The 16722-nt window shown below is 42.6% G+C and overlaps 1 protein-coding gene across 1 annotated transcript in view; it reads left to right on the forward strand.

Annotated features, from left to right (window-relative positions):
* Positions 1-15281, forward strand: part of LOC111220587 (cadherin-23-like) — a 163985-nt gene extending 148704 nt beyond the window's left edge. Inside the window, exons 38-69 of the mRNA XM_022743710.1 lie at positions 562-783; positions 874-993; positions 1095-1275; positions 1363-1496; positions 1978-2187; positions 2615-2722; positions 3569-3671; positions 4082-4207; positions 4288-4491; positions 4648-5106; positions 5238-5354; positions 5443-5667; positions 5835-6004; positions 6539-6676; positions 7303-7422; positions 7709-7886; positions 8460-8671; positions 8956-9150; positions 9273-9386; positions 9509-9638; positions 9907-10170; positions 10257-10418; positions 11304-11560; positions 11654-11751; positions 11942-12062; positions 12157-12236; positions 12386-12426; positions 12570-12630; positions 13333-13462; positions 13726-13845; positions 14185-14295; positions 14940-15281. Of these exons, the coding sequence (XP_022599431.1) occupies positions 562-783; positions 874-993; positions 1095-1275; positions 1363-1496; positions 1978-2187; positions 2615-2722; positions 3569-3671; positions 4082-4207; positions 4288-4491; positions 4648-5106; positions 5238-5354; positions 5443-5667; positions 5835-6004; positions 6539-6676; positions 7303-7422; positions 7709-7886; positions 8460-8671; positions 8956-9150; positions 9273-9386; positions 9509-9638; positions 9907-10170; positions 10257-10418; positions 11304-11560; positions 11654-11751; positions 11942-12062; positions 12157-12236; positions 12386-12426; positions 12570-12630; positions 13333-13462; positions 13726-13845; positions 14185-14295; positions 14940-15281 (5253 nt within the window). The remainder of the gene's footprint in view (positions 1-561; positions 784-873; positions 994-1094; positions 1276-1362; positions 1497-1977; positions 2188-2614; positions 2723-3568; positions 3672-4081; positions 4208-4287; positions 4492-4647; positions 5107-5237; positions 5355-5442; positions 5668-5834; positions 6005-6538; positions 6677-7302; positions 7423-7708; positions 7887-8459; positions 8672-8955; positions 9151-9272; positions 9387-9508; positions 9639-9906; positions 10171-10256; positions 10419-11303; positions 11561-11653; positions 11752-11941; positions 12063-12156; positions 12237-12385; positions 12427-12569; positions 12631-13332; positions 13463-13725; positions 13846-14184; positions 14296-14939) is intronic.
* The last annotated feature ends 1441 nt before the right edge of the window (positions 15282-16722 follow it).

Below are 16722 nucleotides of genomic sequence, written 5' to 3' on the forward strand. Positions count from 1 at the left end.
ATAGCGTCTTCTCTCCGCCTCAATTATTTTTAAGCTTTCCTTTCAGTTCTCACAAGATATTTTTTCAATATGTCTGTAACAAAATATGCTTCAACCGTCATTTCCCATTCTCCCATGTTAAAGCAATCCCCACATATACGTGTCATAAATGAAGACAGTAGTATGATTCCTCTCTTGCAGAAAACCTTGTTAATCATTCTGGAAGTGAACAGTGTAAGATTTAGGGCAGATGTAGCATGAAAAGTAAAAAAAAAAAACAGATGGTTTGAAAATTTGACTGACAAGATATTATTGTTAAGTCATTATTGTAAAATAACAAATGGTGATATGCGGTTTTTGTCGAGTTGGCATTTATATATATCACGGATATGTGTGATAAATCACTGGAGAATCTCTTAACGTTATAATGATGAATGGACTACAAGTTTACAAATTTAGACTCACTTGCAGGCCCAGCTGGCACCCTGTGCTGGAAGTGAATCACATATTTTCAGTCGAGATTGATACAATAAGCCATAAATAGTCAACACAGCTGTAAACGTTTTTCCATGTCTCTCACAGACCTCAACCACCATCAATGTCCACATTGTGGATGAGAACGATAACGCCCCAGAGTTTCCTGAGGAGGAGTATGTCACAGTGCTGAGCGAGGGACCAGACACAGTGGGTGCCACTATCGCCACAGTAACAGCCATCGACCCAGATGAGGGACTGAACGGCACCTTGCGATATGCTATTGCCCATGGCAACCTGATCCAAACCTTTCATATCAACAGCGTCACAGTAAGCCATGAAAACTAGTATACTGTAGTGTTACAAACAACAGCAAAAAAAAAACTAAGTTAACCTTCTGTGTATGATTTGTGTATTTAGGGGAGAATTACTGCGGTGAAGGAGCTGGACTATGAGATCAGCAATGGACACTACGCACTGGTTGTCACAGCAACAGACCAGTGTCTAAACCCTGCTCTAAGCTTGACGTCTAGCACAACAGTAATGATGCAAATAAGGCACACTTTTTCAGAGTTTTTTTTTTTTTTTTTAAATGACCACTCTCTAGATGAAGGTGTTAAAAACTCTTCCTCCCTCTTTAGGTGCTCGTAAATGTCCTAGATGTGAACGATGTGACACCCACTTTCCCCAAAGCCTATGAGGGACCCTTCGATGTTACTGAGGGCCAGCCAGGACCTCGGGTCTGGACACTCAGAGCCAGTGATGAAGACTCTGGGCTCAACGGCAAAGTGGAGTACAGCATCACCGGTGGAGATCAGCAGAGTTAGTACCGGATTGGTTTTCCATGGGGGTTAGTGATGTATTATTAAATCCTGTACCTGTGAGCCTCTTCCTCTGTCTCTCTGTCAGATGAGTTCATGGTGTCTCCTGTGGAGGGCGAGCTTCGTGTGAGGAAGGATGTAGAGCTGGACAGAGAGACCACGGCCTTCTACAACATCACTGTCACAGCCCGAGACCTGGGCACCCCATCTCGCAACAGCTCGGTGGGCCTTTACTATATAAAGACACATACATGCGAACACACACGCGCACATGCGAACACACACACACACACCAATATCGTCTTGAACAGATCTTCTAAGTTTCACTTCTCTGCTGTGATTTCGCTTTTATGGAAAATAACCATAAATTGAATACTTTCATTTCCTACAAATTTATAAATAGTACCACTCTCTATCAAATCCATTATCCTCACCTGGCAGTTAAACCTACAATAAATCTCAAAAAGGAGCCTTGGCCTATACATGGTGTGGCAATTAAAGCAAGTGTGATTTTACATGTCTGACTGCAACTGCTAATCAACTGTTTGATTAATTTTTTGATGAGTTTGTAAGAAATTGTGTGGCAAAATACATCTTTTCATATTTATTAAAAATAGTCCAACTGAATGAGGCCTATGGAATGCTACCATAAACAGATATGAATCAGACATTTTATTTCTGACTTGACTTGTGTTTACTTCAGGTGGTGGTGGGGGTCCATGTCCTAGACATCAATGACAATGACCCAGTCCTCCTGAACCTGCCTTACAACACCAGTGTGAGCGAGGGCGCTTCCATACACACCTCTGTGGCCAGAGTGCGAGCACGCGATGCGGACAGCGGACGCAACGCGCTGCTCACTTATAACATCACTGCTGGCAACCACGATGGAGCCTTCTACATCAATGACACAGTGAGAGAAAAGGATGGTGTGGTTTAAGCAGAAAACACAGAAAAATACGACTTACTGATGTGGTAAATGTGGAAAAAAAAAAAAAGATTAAGAACATTAGAAGTGTTAGGCTTATGACTGTCACCTTCCAGATTTGATTGCACTTTAAGCGGCTAGTTTAACCTGACTTGGGAAGGTGTTAGTGCTTATATACCCTTGCTACAGATACATTTATAGATCAGCAGATTTTGGCATTAACACAATTGTGGATTTAACATAAATATATCACAGTGTATACAAATACTGCATGTCCTCTATAGAAGGAAAAAGATATATACTGAAGTATTACAAGGTTGTACACAGGTAATATGTTAATAAACAAATTGTAACACAAGAATGGATGTCTATGCACACACATGACTTAGCGCTTCCTCTCTGCATCTCTCAGACAGGTGTGGTGCAGGTGAACAGACCGCTTGACAGAGAGCGAGTGGCTGAGTACAAACTCACCATCACTGTGAAAGACAACCCAGAGAACCCCCGCATCGCTCGCAGGGTAAACTCACTCTCCTGTGCAAGTAAACTGCAAGCGCTCACACATGTTTCCACATAGACAGTTTCACATAAAGCATACCGACACAATCGTAAATCACTGCCAGTGACATAAAACCTTGTATCTTTTCATGTCGGCTTTCGGGGAATTCATAGCTTTAGGCAATATTGAATTTCTAGGTTCAAAATGTACCAATCCAAAAGTCTGTGACCATAATGTGAATGAGCTGCACACAGCCACGTGTCATTACTTTAAGTAGAGCAATACACAGTAGTCATTAAATATGTAGGAGTCTCTGCACCAGAAGCTCATTTCATAAAATTACAACAAACTGCAATAATAAGAGAAATAGGACAAATCTGTTTATGTATCTGCTTAGTCATTTACACTGATAACCTGTCATACTTTTAGTACTATTGTAGTTTTTGACCCGGTTTCGTGGCCCTATGTGTTCTGTATTCTAGTAAAAATGAAAAATCTCACACACTTCATTTACTAACTAAAACAATCAGATAGTAGCCACAATGCAGTTGCAAAGTTTTTCTGCAAAATCCTGTAATGCAGCATGCTTTAAATGTTTCCTGTGTGTGTGAAAGGTGAGAAACTGTTTTATCATAGAGCTGCAAACAAGTCGACCACTGTGACTATAAAAGCAGCCTGTTGAGGTTTTGCACAACTGCAAAACCTGTATATTCTTCAGCTTTGTAACAATTTGCCTCTTATGAGCTAATTTACTTATTTTTCCTTCCTCCTCACTCTCATTCTCATCTTTATGCTATACCACACAATCCTTATATATAATCATAATATAATTGTTTTTTCATCCGCCTCTTTCCCCCACTACACCAGGATTCAGACCACTTGGTGATAACTATTCTGGATGAGAATGACAACAGGCCTATATTCACCCGGAGCAGCTACAGGGCTGAAATCACTGAGAACTCTGCAGCAGGTAGCATCCAAGCTGGTGTGTCTGTCTTTCTCTTCTACCTTGAGTGCAGGCAATCTCTAACTGCATCACAGAGCACTGTGTCAAAACACCTTCTGAAATCTTGTCTGACCTACTTCCTGACTTTGTTTACACATGGCTCATGTTAAGTGATTTTTATTTCACTCTGAATGTTGAGAGGTGAGATAACTTCAAACTTTTGTAATGGACTTCTCAATTGGACTATTTGGATCCAGAATATGAGTCATAGCCTCTGTGATTATCAGTTATCAGGCATTTGCCCAGATTCAAGTCAATGTCACTAAATTGGTAGACACATCAACAGTTGGCAAGTGACTTGGTATTACAAAAAAATGTAATCCGCCTCTGATTTTCTCCACCTGTCCCTATCTTCATCTCTTTCCGTCCTTTAGGCAGTACAGTAACAGTGCTGAATGGGCCGGTTCTGGCTGAGGATAAAGACATTGGACCCAATGCTGTGGTGAAGTACCGCCTGCTGGGAGCGAGGGTGGACCTCTTTACTGTGGATGCCAATACTGGTAACATTATGACTCCTCCTGCAAGTTGACACAGAGGAAAACTGCAGTGAAAATGTTAACGTCTCTGCAACTTCCTCCAGGTGTGATACTTGTGCGTCAGGGGGCAAAGTTGGACCGCGAGGCGTTTCAGGAGCCCCGGGTAGAGCTGTTTCTTGTTGGGGAGGACGTAGGAGGTTTAAATAGCAGTGTCCCTCTGACAGTTACCATCCTGGACCAGAATGACAACCCTCCTGTTTTCAGCCCATCCAGTTTCAGTGTTCGACTCCCGGAGAACAGCCCCACCGGTACGTGGGATGGCTTGTGGGCTAATGATCTGTGTGTAGGAGTGCGGAGTTCCTTCCTGTGATTATACACTTTGTTCCATTTTGCATTTCCCTGTGTGAGGGTTTAGGGTTTACATGTTGGGAATGGCATCTAAGTTCTTTCTCTGCCTCTTCCAGGTGTGGTGGTGACTCAGCTGTCTGCCACTGACGCTGACTCCGGCTCCAATGGCTGGCTGATGTATCGGCTGGAAAGCGGGGCTCAGGACCGCTTCGTGGTAGACCCACTCTCTGGTGCTGTCTTGGTGGGCAACAACACCCTCGATAGAGAAGAGCGTGGGTCCTACCGCCTGGTGGTCATGGCAACCGATCGTGGCACACCCCCTATGTCAGGCACAGCCACCCTGACAGTCATCCTGGATGATGTAAATGACTCGCGGCCTCGTTTTATAGAGCCTGTAACCATGATAAGCGTCAATGAGTCCACACCACCTGGAGTGGTGGTGGCAACGCTGACTGCTGAGGACCCAGATCTGCATCCCCGGCTGGAGTATTACATCATCTCAGTGGAGGCAAGGGATGATGGGAACAACCCAGTGGATGGCCTGCAGGAATCCTTTGGCATTGATTTACACACTGGTGAGTCATGGATCTTACTCACATTTAATATCTTGATGTAGAAAGCTTTACTTTCACTGATGACGTAAGAAAGCCAGTACACTGAAAAAGCTTGGTCTAAAATAATTAGATGTGTTTCTGTGAATTTTCAGGTGCAGTGTTTGTACGCAACCCGCTGAACAGAGAGCTGGTAGCTACATTTGAGATCATCGTGTCTGTACATGACAATGCCAGTGATGTTATTGACAAGTCAGGGAGCGTTCCTAACGGTAAGTTCATTTTTCATCATGAAACCTGTCTTCAGTTTTGTGAATTTAGTTTTCTAAGTTATTTTCATTCTGTGTCTCTTCTCTTCAGCGAGACTAACCATCAACGTGTTGGATGTAAATGACAATGCCCCTCGTTTCCGGCCCTTCGGAGTGTCCAACTTCACGGAGAAGATTTTGGAAGGAGCTCAACCCGGCACAACACTGCTGTCAGTGTCAGCTGTAGACCCCGATAAAGGTCCCAACGGCCAGGTCATCTACCAGCTGCTCCACTTGCCCCGAGGGGGATACGTTAGACTGGAGGACCCTTCCGTTGGTATGGCACCTAAACAACCCGCTGTAGGCTGCAGATTAAAAATGTATCAAGTTTCACAATCACTGTATTACTTAAAATGTAATTCCTTGCTTGTTGTAATATTAGAATATCAGTATTGACCAGATGAATCCAAACTATAACTATCACTGTGTTAAAAAAACTTTCAGGTAAGATTATAGCCAACCAGACGGTGGATTTTGAGCAGGTACAGTGGCTGAATTTCACAATTCGGGCCCGCGACCACGGCACTCCTCCCAGGATCGCTGAGCTGCCGGTTTACCTGCGTATTGTGGATGTCAATGACAACAACCCTGTCTTCCTACAGCCCTCATATCAGGTACTGAACAGGACATATATATATATACATATATATATATATATATATACGTATATATATATTATTCCATTGACTTGTGATTTGGTCTTTGCATGAAAAGCACAGGTGTAACTAATAACATTGATGAGGGCCCCAGGAATGACCCTCGTTTATGTAATTAGTCACACCTGTGTTTGACAGTCGTAATGAAAAGAACTGCCACCAAACATGTGGCTGAAAATGACAAGTTAACTCAAGACAAGAAGCTCACTGAAACAGGAAATACATGCTTCTTTTATTCATTTAATGAGAGAGAAGGCCATGATTTTTTAATTATTATCGGAGCACTTTTTTTGTGTGGTATCCACTTATTTTTGCTAATTAACTTTTAACTTCTTTTTTGTGTAAAATTACTCTTCAGTAATGTAGCATATAAAATTAAGTGTTATGTGATTTAGTTCATGTGCCCAATTGCCACTTTTCTATTAATTCAAAACATAATCTTATTCTTTCAGTGTCCCCTGAGCCAAAGTGTGTGTTCATCTGTGTTTGCAGGAGCCTGTGTTCGAGAATGTGAACCTGGGCACCACCATAGTTCGTGTCAGTGCTACGGATGCTGATTCTGGCCTTTTTGCTGTCATTGAGTACAGCCTGGTAGACGGAGAGGGCAAGTTTAGCATCAAACCATCCACTGTAAGTTAACCCATACATCAGCACAGTTAGTTTGACAGTACCTATGCACTGCTCCTATCTTTGCTCCTTTTTACTTTTTCTAATGGCAAAGCTCAAGCAGAATATTCAGTTCTCTAAATATCTGCTTTAGTTTTAGTATAGATTTAATCACACATTCATATCACATAATAATCACAATAATTTCCCAATTCATTTATTCATGTCTTCACTTGAAGTGGGTTTTCTACTTTCAGTGTATTTACAGTAAGTTTACAATTCCATTAATTGACATTTTGCCAAAAAGGCTAAAACAAAGAAGTTCATAACCTTTTGAAGGACTTGGTTCATAAACAAATGTAAAGCAAATTCCACAGAGTTTTCTTTTGATCAACTCTGACTGATAAGGAGTGGTCTGCACTCAGGTGTCATTTTGTGTTTTCAACAGTGCTGGGTGTCAGCACTGAACCTCATCCTGCCTGGAAATAAAAGTTTAAACAAAGCATTTCAGTGTAATAAAGACAATCTAAATAGTTTATCTCCATGCTCCATTTCTGTCAGACACACAGACTCAAATAAATGTCTTTATACAACCACTCCCAGTCAGTGCTTGTACTTCCTTCCTAATTATTCTTTCTCCTCCGTGGCAGGGAGAGATCTACATCCTCTCTCCTCTGGACAGAGAGACAAAGGACCATTACACTCTGACTGCCGTTGCTCGTGACAACCCCGGTGGCAGCCACAGCAACAGACGAGAGAACTCTGTCCAGGTAGTGTGTAATGACACAAGAGCCTTATGTGAAGGAGGGTTTGAATACATATCTAAGTAACCGACACTCATAGAGTTGGTACATATTAACACCATCTATAGTGGACCCCAGTGAGAAGCCAGAAGATCATAGATGGAACATGATACTTCAGGTCTATGAAAACCTTGTTTCACTTAGTTTAAGGTTGTGTCATCTGTAGGTTTTGCTGCACTAGTAGAATCTAGATTATTTTGCTGATGAGATAACGTGATAATTGTGACGCCATCTGCCTGTTGATGCACATCAGGTCCTGGTGACAGTTCTCGATGTCAACGATTATCGGCCACGCTTTACAGAGCGAGTGTTCAACACCAGCGTGTTTGAGAATGAGCCCAGTGGCACGTCTGTGATCACAGTGAGAGCTACTGACCTGGATGAAGGAGAGAATGGAGCGATCCTCTACAGCATGTTGGGACCCCATTCAGGTATGAATACGTTGATAAAGGCCTCAGCTGGTTAGTCTGAATAAACTTTGGGTGCCTCCTGTTTGCTTGGATTACCTTTTGAGATGTGTCAAGAACGTGACTGGAGTCCACCTGTGGCAAATTGAATTGATCAGACATGGTTTAGAAAGGCACACACACGTGTATGTAAAATCCCACAATTCAAACTGCATGTCAGGACAAAAATCAAGACATGAAGTCAAATGAACTCTCTGTAGACCTCCACATAAAAATTGTGGCGAGGCATGGATCAGGGCAAGTGTGCAAAACCATTTCCAATGCTTTAGTGTTGCTAAGGGCACAGTGACTTTAAGGGTCTGAATACTTTTGTAAATTAGAGATTTGTTTTTGAATATGAAAAATTCTAAAAAAACATGAATTCACTTTGTCATTATGGGTTATTGAGTGTAGATTAATGGGCAAAAATGGCAAATTTATCCATTTACAATTGACTCTACAACTCGATAAAGTGTGCGAAAAGAGAACAGCTCAGAATACTTCCTGAAGTCACCACATATCTTTTCTTAGTCCATGAACCTCCTCTCTCCCTTTTAGATGCATTTTCCCTGGATCCAAACACAGGACTGGTGCGTTCTCGCCGTCTGCTTCAGTCTTCTGAACGTTTCAACCTGACTGTGGTGGCTACCGACCGGGGGCGTCCTCCCCTGTGGGGCACTGCAGACCTGATCATCACAGTCATAGACGTCAATGATAACAGACCTGTGTTTGTCAGGCCAGCCAATGGAACTATCATCCATATCTCAGAGGTATCTGCTGTCACGTGTCTCTGTGCATGTCATTGTCAGTACGTGTGCGCTAGATACCCATTCAGCATCATAGGGTCAGTGTCGGGGGCCAGTACCTATCCGTAATGTCTGATCCCTTCACCGAGGGGCTTTAATAAATAGTTCCACCAATTGATAGACACGGAGTTTTACTGAAAACCATAAACAACAAACAAAAAAAAACACAAAGCTCTATTGTTCCAGTTACACAGTTTATTAAGAAAGTTCACACAAACACACACTGACTATCTTTTCCCTCCATGTAGGAGCAGCCTCCAGGCCTGCCTGTGTATGAGGTGCATGCAACAGACTCTGATGAGGGTGTGAATGGTGAGGTCCGCTATGCGTTCCTGCAGACTGGAGCAGGTAACAGGGACTGGGAAAACTTCCACATCGATCCCTTGTCTGGAGTCATCACAACAACGGTGAAACTGGACAGAGAAAAACAGGCCCTCCATAGCGTGAGTCACCTGTGTGTGTGCGTGCGTGCGTGTGTGCGTGCGTGTGTGTGTTTTTGTCCTGTTAATATACTGAACTGTGCAGCGTGTGTGTGTCTCTAACTGAGTGCAAACAACTCTCTCAGCTTATCATTGTGGCCCGTGACATGGGTCAGCCAGTGCCTTATGAGACCACACAGCCTCTGCAGGTGGCGCTGTTGGACATTGACGACAATGAACCCGTCTTCCTCAAACCACCAGTGAGTATGAAGCTCTCCGAATAATCTGTACATAAGAGCTTCTGAACATACTGTTTGTATGTTTGCCTTTTTTTTTTCCTCATGGTCTTTGTGTTGTATGTATGTTTGTGTGTGCATCTCAGCGTGGCAGCTTGCCTTACCAGAAGTTGACAGTGCCTGAGCACTCCCCTCCAGGTACTGTGGTGGGGAACATAACTAGAGCTGTGGACGCCGATGAGGGCTCCAATGCCATCGTCTACTACTTTATTGCAGGTGATGCAGTGATCTTCACATGTAGCCACATGTATCCATTGTAGCCAAAATACGTTTGTGAATTCAAGAAGATTTAGAGCACGTCCACGCAGTTTGTCTGGAAGCTCTGGTATCCATTGTGTGGTCAGATTAAAGTCCTCATACTTCAAAAGCTTAGGAATAATGGGGGACATTTGTGTAGATCCATCCGTGTTCCGTTTCTATTTAAAGCTGATTCCTTTAGTGATTTAGATGGCTGAACATAAATCCTTTCCATCTCTTCCTGCAGGGGGAAACAGCGATGGCAACTTTGGCTTGAGTCTAGATGGAGAGCTGAAGTTGCATAAGGATCTGGACCGGGAGGAGATTCCAGTCTACTCCATCATCATCAAGGCTTCCAGCAACAGGAGCTGGACTCCCCCCAGGGGTCAGAGGGCAGCACGGGCCAAAGCCCTGGACCCTGCCCGTGACCCCAGCCTGCTGGAAGTCCGCATCGAACTGGAAGACATTAATGATCAGAAACCACGCTTCACTAAGGCAGAGTACACTGCAGGTAATCTGTGTTCTTGCATGTACTGTTTGTGTATGTTGGTCCATGTAAAACCACCATAACCCTCCTTTTTTGCTTCCCCGTTTCAGGAGTTGCAGCAAATGCCAAAGTAGGCTCAGAGTTGATCAGGGTTGTGGCTGTAGATAACGACATCGGCAACAACAGCGTGGTCCAATACCATATCGTTACAATCCGTTACTTCCAGTCACAGAGCAATGGTAGTGAGGACGTTGGCAGCATCTTCACCATCGGTGAGCTTCCTCATGTACAGTATTCAGGCTGTTTTCAGGCTTCCTGTTTAGTTCAACATATTGCCCATATCGTATCTACATGTTACACGCATTGTATTTAATATTGGCTAGACTTTTACAAAAAGCTCTTTAAAGCAGCTTGATAGTATTTTATGAACATGAGATATACAATATATACAGTATATATATATATATATATATATATATATATATATAATACTTGATACATAATACTGATGAAACAACTTCAAATACACAAAAACTGTTTCCACATTATTTAAAAGGGTAAAACTGGTGATATTTTTGTTATTGTCACCAAATCCCATGAAAAGCCCACAACCAACAATTGTGTCTCAGTAGTTTCTGACTTCCCCCAGTTTGGCTGTTTCTCTGAGGTGTGGGTCATTGATGTTTTTTTGTTTTTTTTATATATATTTTTTTTTATGTTTGTTTTTGGACAACGGTGGTGGAGCTCTCAGGTGTATCCGGCCCTGGATAAACAGGAAATATTCGTTTGCAGGATACATCAATTGTTGGTTTTGTTTTTTCTTTGGATTTGTTGACAAAAAAAAAATGAAATATCACCACACTTATCCTTTTAATGTCATGATCAATGATTTTACATGTTTAATGTTTCCTTTTAAATGCAAAATGAATGAATTGAAATGGCTTCAACAACACTGACTTAACAAGTAGCACAGTCATTCAATAGACATGTACTTTCTTCCTGCGCCTCTCTAATATACAGTTCTCGTTATCAGCACGTTTTCAACACATCACACAGAATGCACTCCTATATTTTATCAGTTTTTATACTGAGAACTTTGCGACGAGAAAAATTCATGTCCTTTGTTGAGACAATATTATGTCCCATGATTTCCACAGGTTTGACAGATGGTATCATCAGAACCTATGACCTCTTCACCGCCTACAACCCAGGCTTCTTTCAGCTTGAGATTTTGGCGTGCGATTTCGTTGGACACAGCACAACCACCAACGTGAATATCTATATTCTGCGCGATGACCAGAGGGTCAAGATAGTCTTTAATGAGATCCCCGATTTGGTCCGCGAAAACCAGGAAGACTTTGTCAACTTGCTGTCCAACATCACTGGAGCCATTGTCAACTTAGATGACATACAGGTAAGGCTTTTCTATTGGAATGTTTCCCATTTAACTTTTTTGTGTATGTTGTTCAAACATCTGACATCTTTGTCTCCCTTTCCTTTGATCCAGTTCCATGTGGACAAGAAGGGCCGAGTGAATTATGCGCAGACTGACATGCTGATCCATGTTGTCAACAATCAGACCAGCACCATCCTAGATGTTGAAAGGTAAACCTTCCTTAATATAAATAATTCTTGCACTCAAAACCTACATGATGAGACTGTCATTCTAATATTATATGCATACTAAAGCTTGTCTCTCTTCTCATACTGGCCCATAGAAATTTTCCAGCTCTATGGTGCATAGATTGTGAGTTTACATGAACTTACCTATGTCCTGGCCTTTCATGTTTTGCAGAGTGATCCAGATGATCGATGAGAACAAGGAGCAGCTGAGAAACCTGTTCAGAAAATACAACGTTGTGGACGTTCAGCCCGCCGTCACTGACAAACTGCCCGACGACATCTCCACACTGCAGGTCTGTGAGGCCGGGACCTGCAGAAACCCACAGACTGTTGCGGGTGTTTTGTGTTTTGGTGCTGTTAAACTTTCTTTATTTTCCTCTTTTACAGCTGGTCATCATTATCCTGGCTGTGCTGCTGTGCTTCGCAGGAATTTTGTTTGTAACAATGAACTGGCATTATCGTAGAGTGTAAGAATCATTCAGTATTCTATAAAAGGGCAGATTTGTATTGAAATAGATATATGATTTTTGTGTGTACTGAATCAGTCACGGACCATGTTTTCAGGCTCAGTATGAGCAGCCTTATCAACATGTTTATCTTCTCTTGACTGTTGCAGACACCAGAGGAAGCTGAAAGCCATCGTTGCAGGATCAACAGGTGAGAAGTGGCTTTGCTGACGGGACGGCCCCGCCAGCTGTTTACATCAGGATGTAGCTTCTACATGATAATGCAGAGAACAACATGTTACTTAACAAAGGCTGTTTTACTTACAATACAATTATTTATCCTACACCATCCAGGGAACCAGGGTCTAATGGATATCCTGGACATGCCCAACACTAATAAGTACTCTTTTGAGGGGTGAGATAATAGCTCATTTTATATCACTTTGTGTTGTTGTTCTACAAGTCTCATTGTCTCAAAATATTCTTTCCAGTTGTTGAGTATTAATCTGAAGATTTTCAGCAAATTCAAGAATAAAAAATATCTTTAATGGTAAATATACGGTATGTTAAAGAAAGAGTTTGACATTTTGGGATATACACTTACTGGCTTACTCGTTATCACCTTGAGGTTGCTAGGCAACCATCGGAGACTCTAGGAAGTCACGGCACTTAGCCACAAAATATTTCCGAAATGTGAATTCCCCATTAAACCACAATATATTGTTTTTACATTTTATTTTTTTGTACAGGTTAACCAAACAAGGTATAATGTGTCTATTTAATTCCCTCTGTTCCAGCTAAGTTAACTGCCTGTTGGCTGTGACTACATAGACATGGGAGTAGTGTCGCTCCCATCTAAGTCTCAGCAAGAAATCGAATAAGCGTGTTTCTCAAAATGTCACACAAGCAATTTAACATCCAAAAATTTAATTCAACTTTTTCAAAAAGCACTGGTAATGTGCTGTTTGAACTTTAGAGTCCATAACATTAATCTCAAAAAAACAACTGAAAAAGCAGGTCAGTGTCAAAAATCTGATTTGAATTCTGATCTCTGAAGCACACCACAGTTCTTTTCTCATTTTATCGATGATGTGTATAATGCCGTTTGCCTCTGTAGGGCTAATCCAGTGTGGCTGGACCCATTCTGTCGCAACCTGGAGCTGGCCGCCCAGGCTGACCACGAAGACGACCTGCCCGAGAACCTGAGTGAGATAACTGACCTGTGGAACAGCCCTGCACGCACCCATGTCAGTACTAACTTTAATCTGAGTTCCTATATATCTCACAACAATATTTTGAGGAGTTTAATAGATTATATTTTGCATCTGCAAGAAAGCATCTCAGAGCAACGCTAACCAGAGTCAAATTCCCTGTATGTACACACATACTTAGCCAATAAAGCTGATTCTGATAAAGCCATCACTGAATTATTCCTTAGCATGGCATTGCCCATTACACAGCTGTACCCTCACAATACTTTTAAGCAAGCACGTGGGTGTTGTCCTCACAGGGTACATTTGGTCGGGAGCCTCAAGCGAAGCCAGAGGATGATCGCTACTTGAGAGCAGCCATTCAGGAGTACGACAACATCGCTAAACTGGGCCAGATCATGAGGGAGGGGCCTATCAAGGTGAGACACCTGCATGTCAGATTACCCAGGGAAACGCACACAAATGAACAGGTCCACATCCAATCTCAGAGGCCTCTCTTTCGTTGGTCATGTATTCTCTCGTTCCATCCTTTCAAAACACATTGGGGGATAAGGTCAGAGGACGGGACCTAAGACCTCCACGAGTCCTGTGAAGAAACCAAAGAGAGAAACCCCAAGGACTTGAAGATAGGCTGTTGAGACCCAGATGCTTAGATCAGGGGCAAGAATCAATTCTGTGGATTCTCATTTATGAATACTGTGACAGTGAAGGTGTGTAAGGCGAGAGACTCTGTTTGATCCTAAATGCTGTCCTGTCAGGGTTCCCTGCTCAAGGTGGTCCTGGATGACTACCTGAGGCTGAAAAAGCTCTTTGCAGCTCGACTCGTCACCGTATCCACCAGCCAAGGAGATCACTCATCAATCACTGAGGTGGGCTCTGAAAAACGGATTATCAATCTGCACCCGCGGCTCCTGTCTGACACCGCTGGAGAGTGATCTTGCATCCCTTTGATTTCCCAGTCTGACGTCCTGTCCGCCGCTCTGGTGTGGCACCTTCTCATCACTTCTGCTTTCTCTGCTGCCTTGAGCCAGACCATGGGTCAAATAGAGTTTGAACTTACTTTTCATTGTTGAGCTGAGGATGAAGTTCACCATAGAGAATTTCCCTGTTTAGAATCACTGGTAATTTTGCATTAAAAGAGCAGTTTCGACACTATACTTTTCTGAATTGCTTTGATGTGGAAACTCCCACCTTTGCAGTCTGCTCAAACAAGTTAATGCTAAGAATTATTGACAACTATTTAAACCAGGTCTGGTGTGGCATCTGTTATTCCCTGCTGATCTATTGTCTCACTACATTTACAAGTTGTTGTCTTTTACTCTAAGGGATCTACTGTTTTCTCTCCTGAAAGGTTTCCCTCTACTGCTTTACCTCTGTCCAGCCCTTCCTCAAAGCTATTTCTTACAAATCTGCTGTATTCCTTTCAACTTGATGCATTGTATAAAAGCTGTTATTCAGCAGCTTCATTCATTCTCATCTCATCAGTTCTTCTCCTCCTCTCCTCCTTCATCAGCTGATCCAGAGCGATCTGGACGACGACGAGGACGAGCGTCTGGGCATGGGCGGAGGTCGCGGTACTCTGCGTTTCAAGCACAAGCTTCCTGTGGAGCTGAAGGGTCCCGAAGGTGTGCACGTGGTCCACGGCAGCACAGGTACCCTCCTGACCTCTGACCTCAACAGCCTGCCAGAGGACGACCAGCGGGCCCTCGCACATTCTCTGGAGGCACTGAACGCTGACGTGGGGCTTTATTGTGAGCGTAACGCCCGCACAGAGTCGGCCAAGTCCACCCCGATGCACCGCCACAAGGACGGGGACACCGTGCCGGAGAGTCCCCTGGAGATCACAGAGTTATGACTAGCCGAGGCCTCGCTGGTCTGAGCACAACCATGACTCGTGTGTGTCCTTGTGCCTCCACACCGCCAGCCTGACAAGGTTAGGGAGGACTGGAGGAGGAGTGTGTGTAGTCTAGGGAACCTCATCAGCCAACCTCAGTGCATCAGTGAGACAGCCTGCAAGAGGGTTTACTCTGGGTTGGTTTGAGTGGATCTTGTGTTGTAAATGGTCCCACTGTTGGTGCTTCAAGAGAGGGCTTCTTCAAATTTAGGGAAATGGAAAATCATAAGTAGGGCACTGGTCTTCAGTGAGACAAAATCAACTGATGTCATTGACTTTCATCCAAAGAGCTGAGTGTAAAGGAAAGATAAAGCCTCCCTATGGGAGAAGCTTGTTGAACCATGACCTTATAATCGTCAACTGTGCCTCATTCTCACTAATCCTGTTGAAGTCATACCTGGACTGCAGACACTCATACAAACACAAAAACACACACTCAAGAAAATTAAGCTACACACACTCAGACCAGCGGATGGCCATCAATGGGACACTGAGATAATGACACAATTCCTTATCGTGTTCTAATATTTTTTCTTTTTGCAAAAACGATGCAATCAATGCTGAATGAGTGAGGACGGAACAGTCAGACTTTTGTCTTTCAGATATTAGATACATGTTGGTGTGATATTATAGATGGACTTTAAAATGCAGACAAGAGCACTTCCACTATTTTCCCCAGTGATGCTTAATGAGCGGAGGTTTCACCTTGAAGAAGAAGGGCCCCTGCGTAGTTGTTAAAGTACTGTAGTAGTTTGATGGAAGAATCTTTCTGGATCAATGGCAACATGTCAAAACACTCCCTGTCTGCAGGGCAGCTCTGAACATTCAGACCTTTGTCCTGCTCTCCATTTTTAGCATGGACTCAGTCATGTACGAGGAGACTCGTCACTGAAATGTTGAATGAAGATGAATGAACATTGTCTCAGACTGGAGCCACGTGAAGAAAAAATGAAACTTTGAATCTTTTATGCGTAATTTGATATTAAAGGCAGTCAAAGAAAGCCTTGGAAATGACTTATAAATGGAATTTAAAAAAAAAATGAATTATCCTGTTTTTATAAATATAAAGATGGCATTGTGCCCACAGAGACTTTACACTGCCACCTGAGGGAGTAAAAGAGTCATGCTCAAAATGAGCCATGTTTGCTTTATTTTTTTATTTTATAAAAAAAAAATAAAAAATGTGATGGAATCAAAAGATATTTTTGAAGAAAAATGCTGGCTTCCCAAAATAGGTAGGGAATAATTTTATTTTGGATGTTTGGAGTATGTGTATATTGTGCTATGGTGACATGTCGTTCTGTTTTCCTTTATATGACAACTGACACTGTTTCTGATGAGTGGTGTGTTTTTAAAATTAATTTTTTATATTCCCATTTTGTAAGTTCTTATTTCTTTGTCA

This window comes from Seriola dumerili, unplaced genomic scaffold, assembly GCF_002260705.1.
Source record: "Seriola dumerili isolate Sdu_G_001 unplaced genomic scaffold, Sdu_1.0 BDQW01000073.1, whole genome shotgun sequence".
Taxonomy (NCBI): domain Eukaryota; kingdom Metazoa; phylum Chordata; class Actinopteri; order Carangiformes; family Carangidae; genus Seriola; species Seriola dumerili.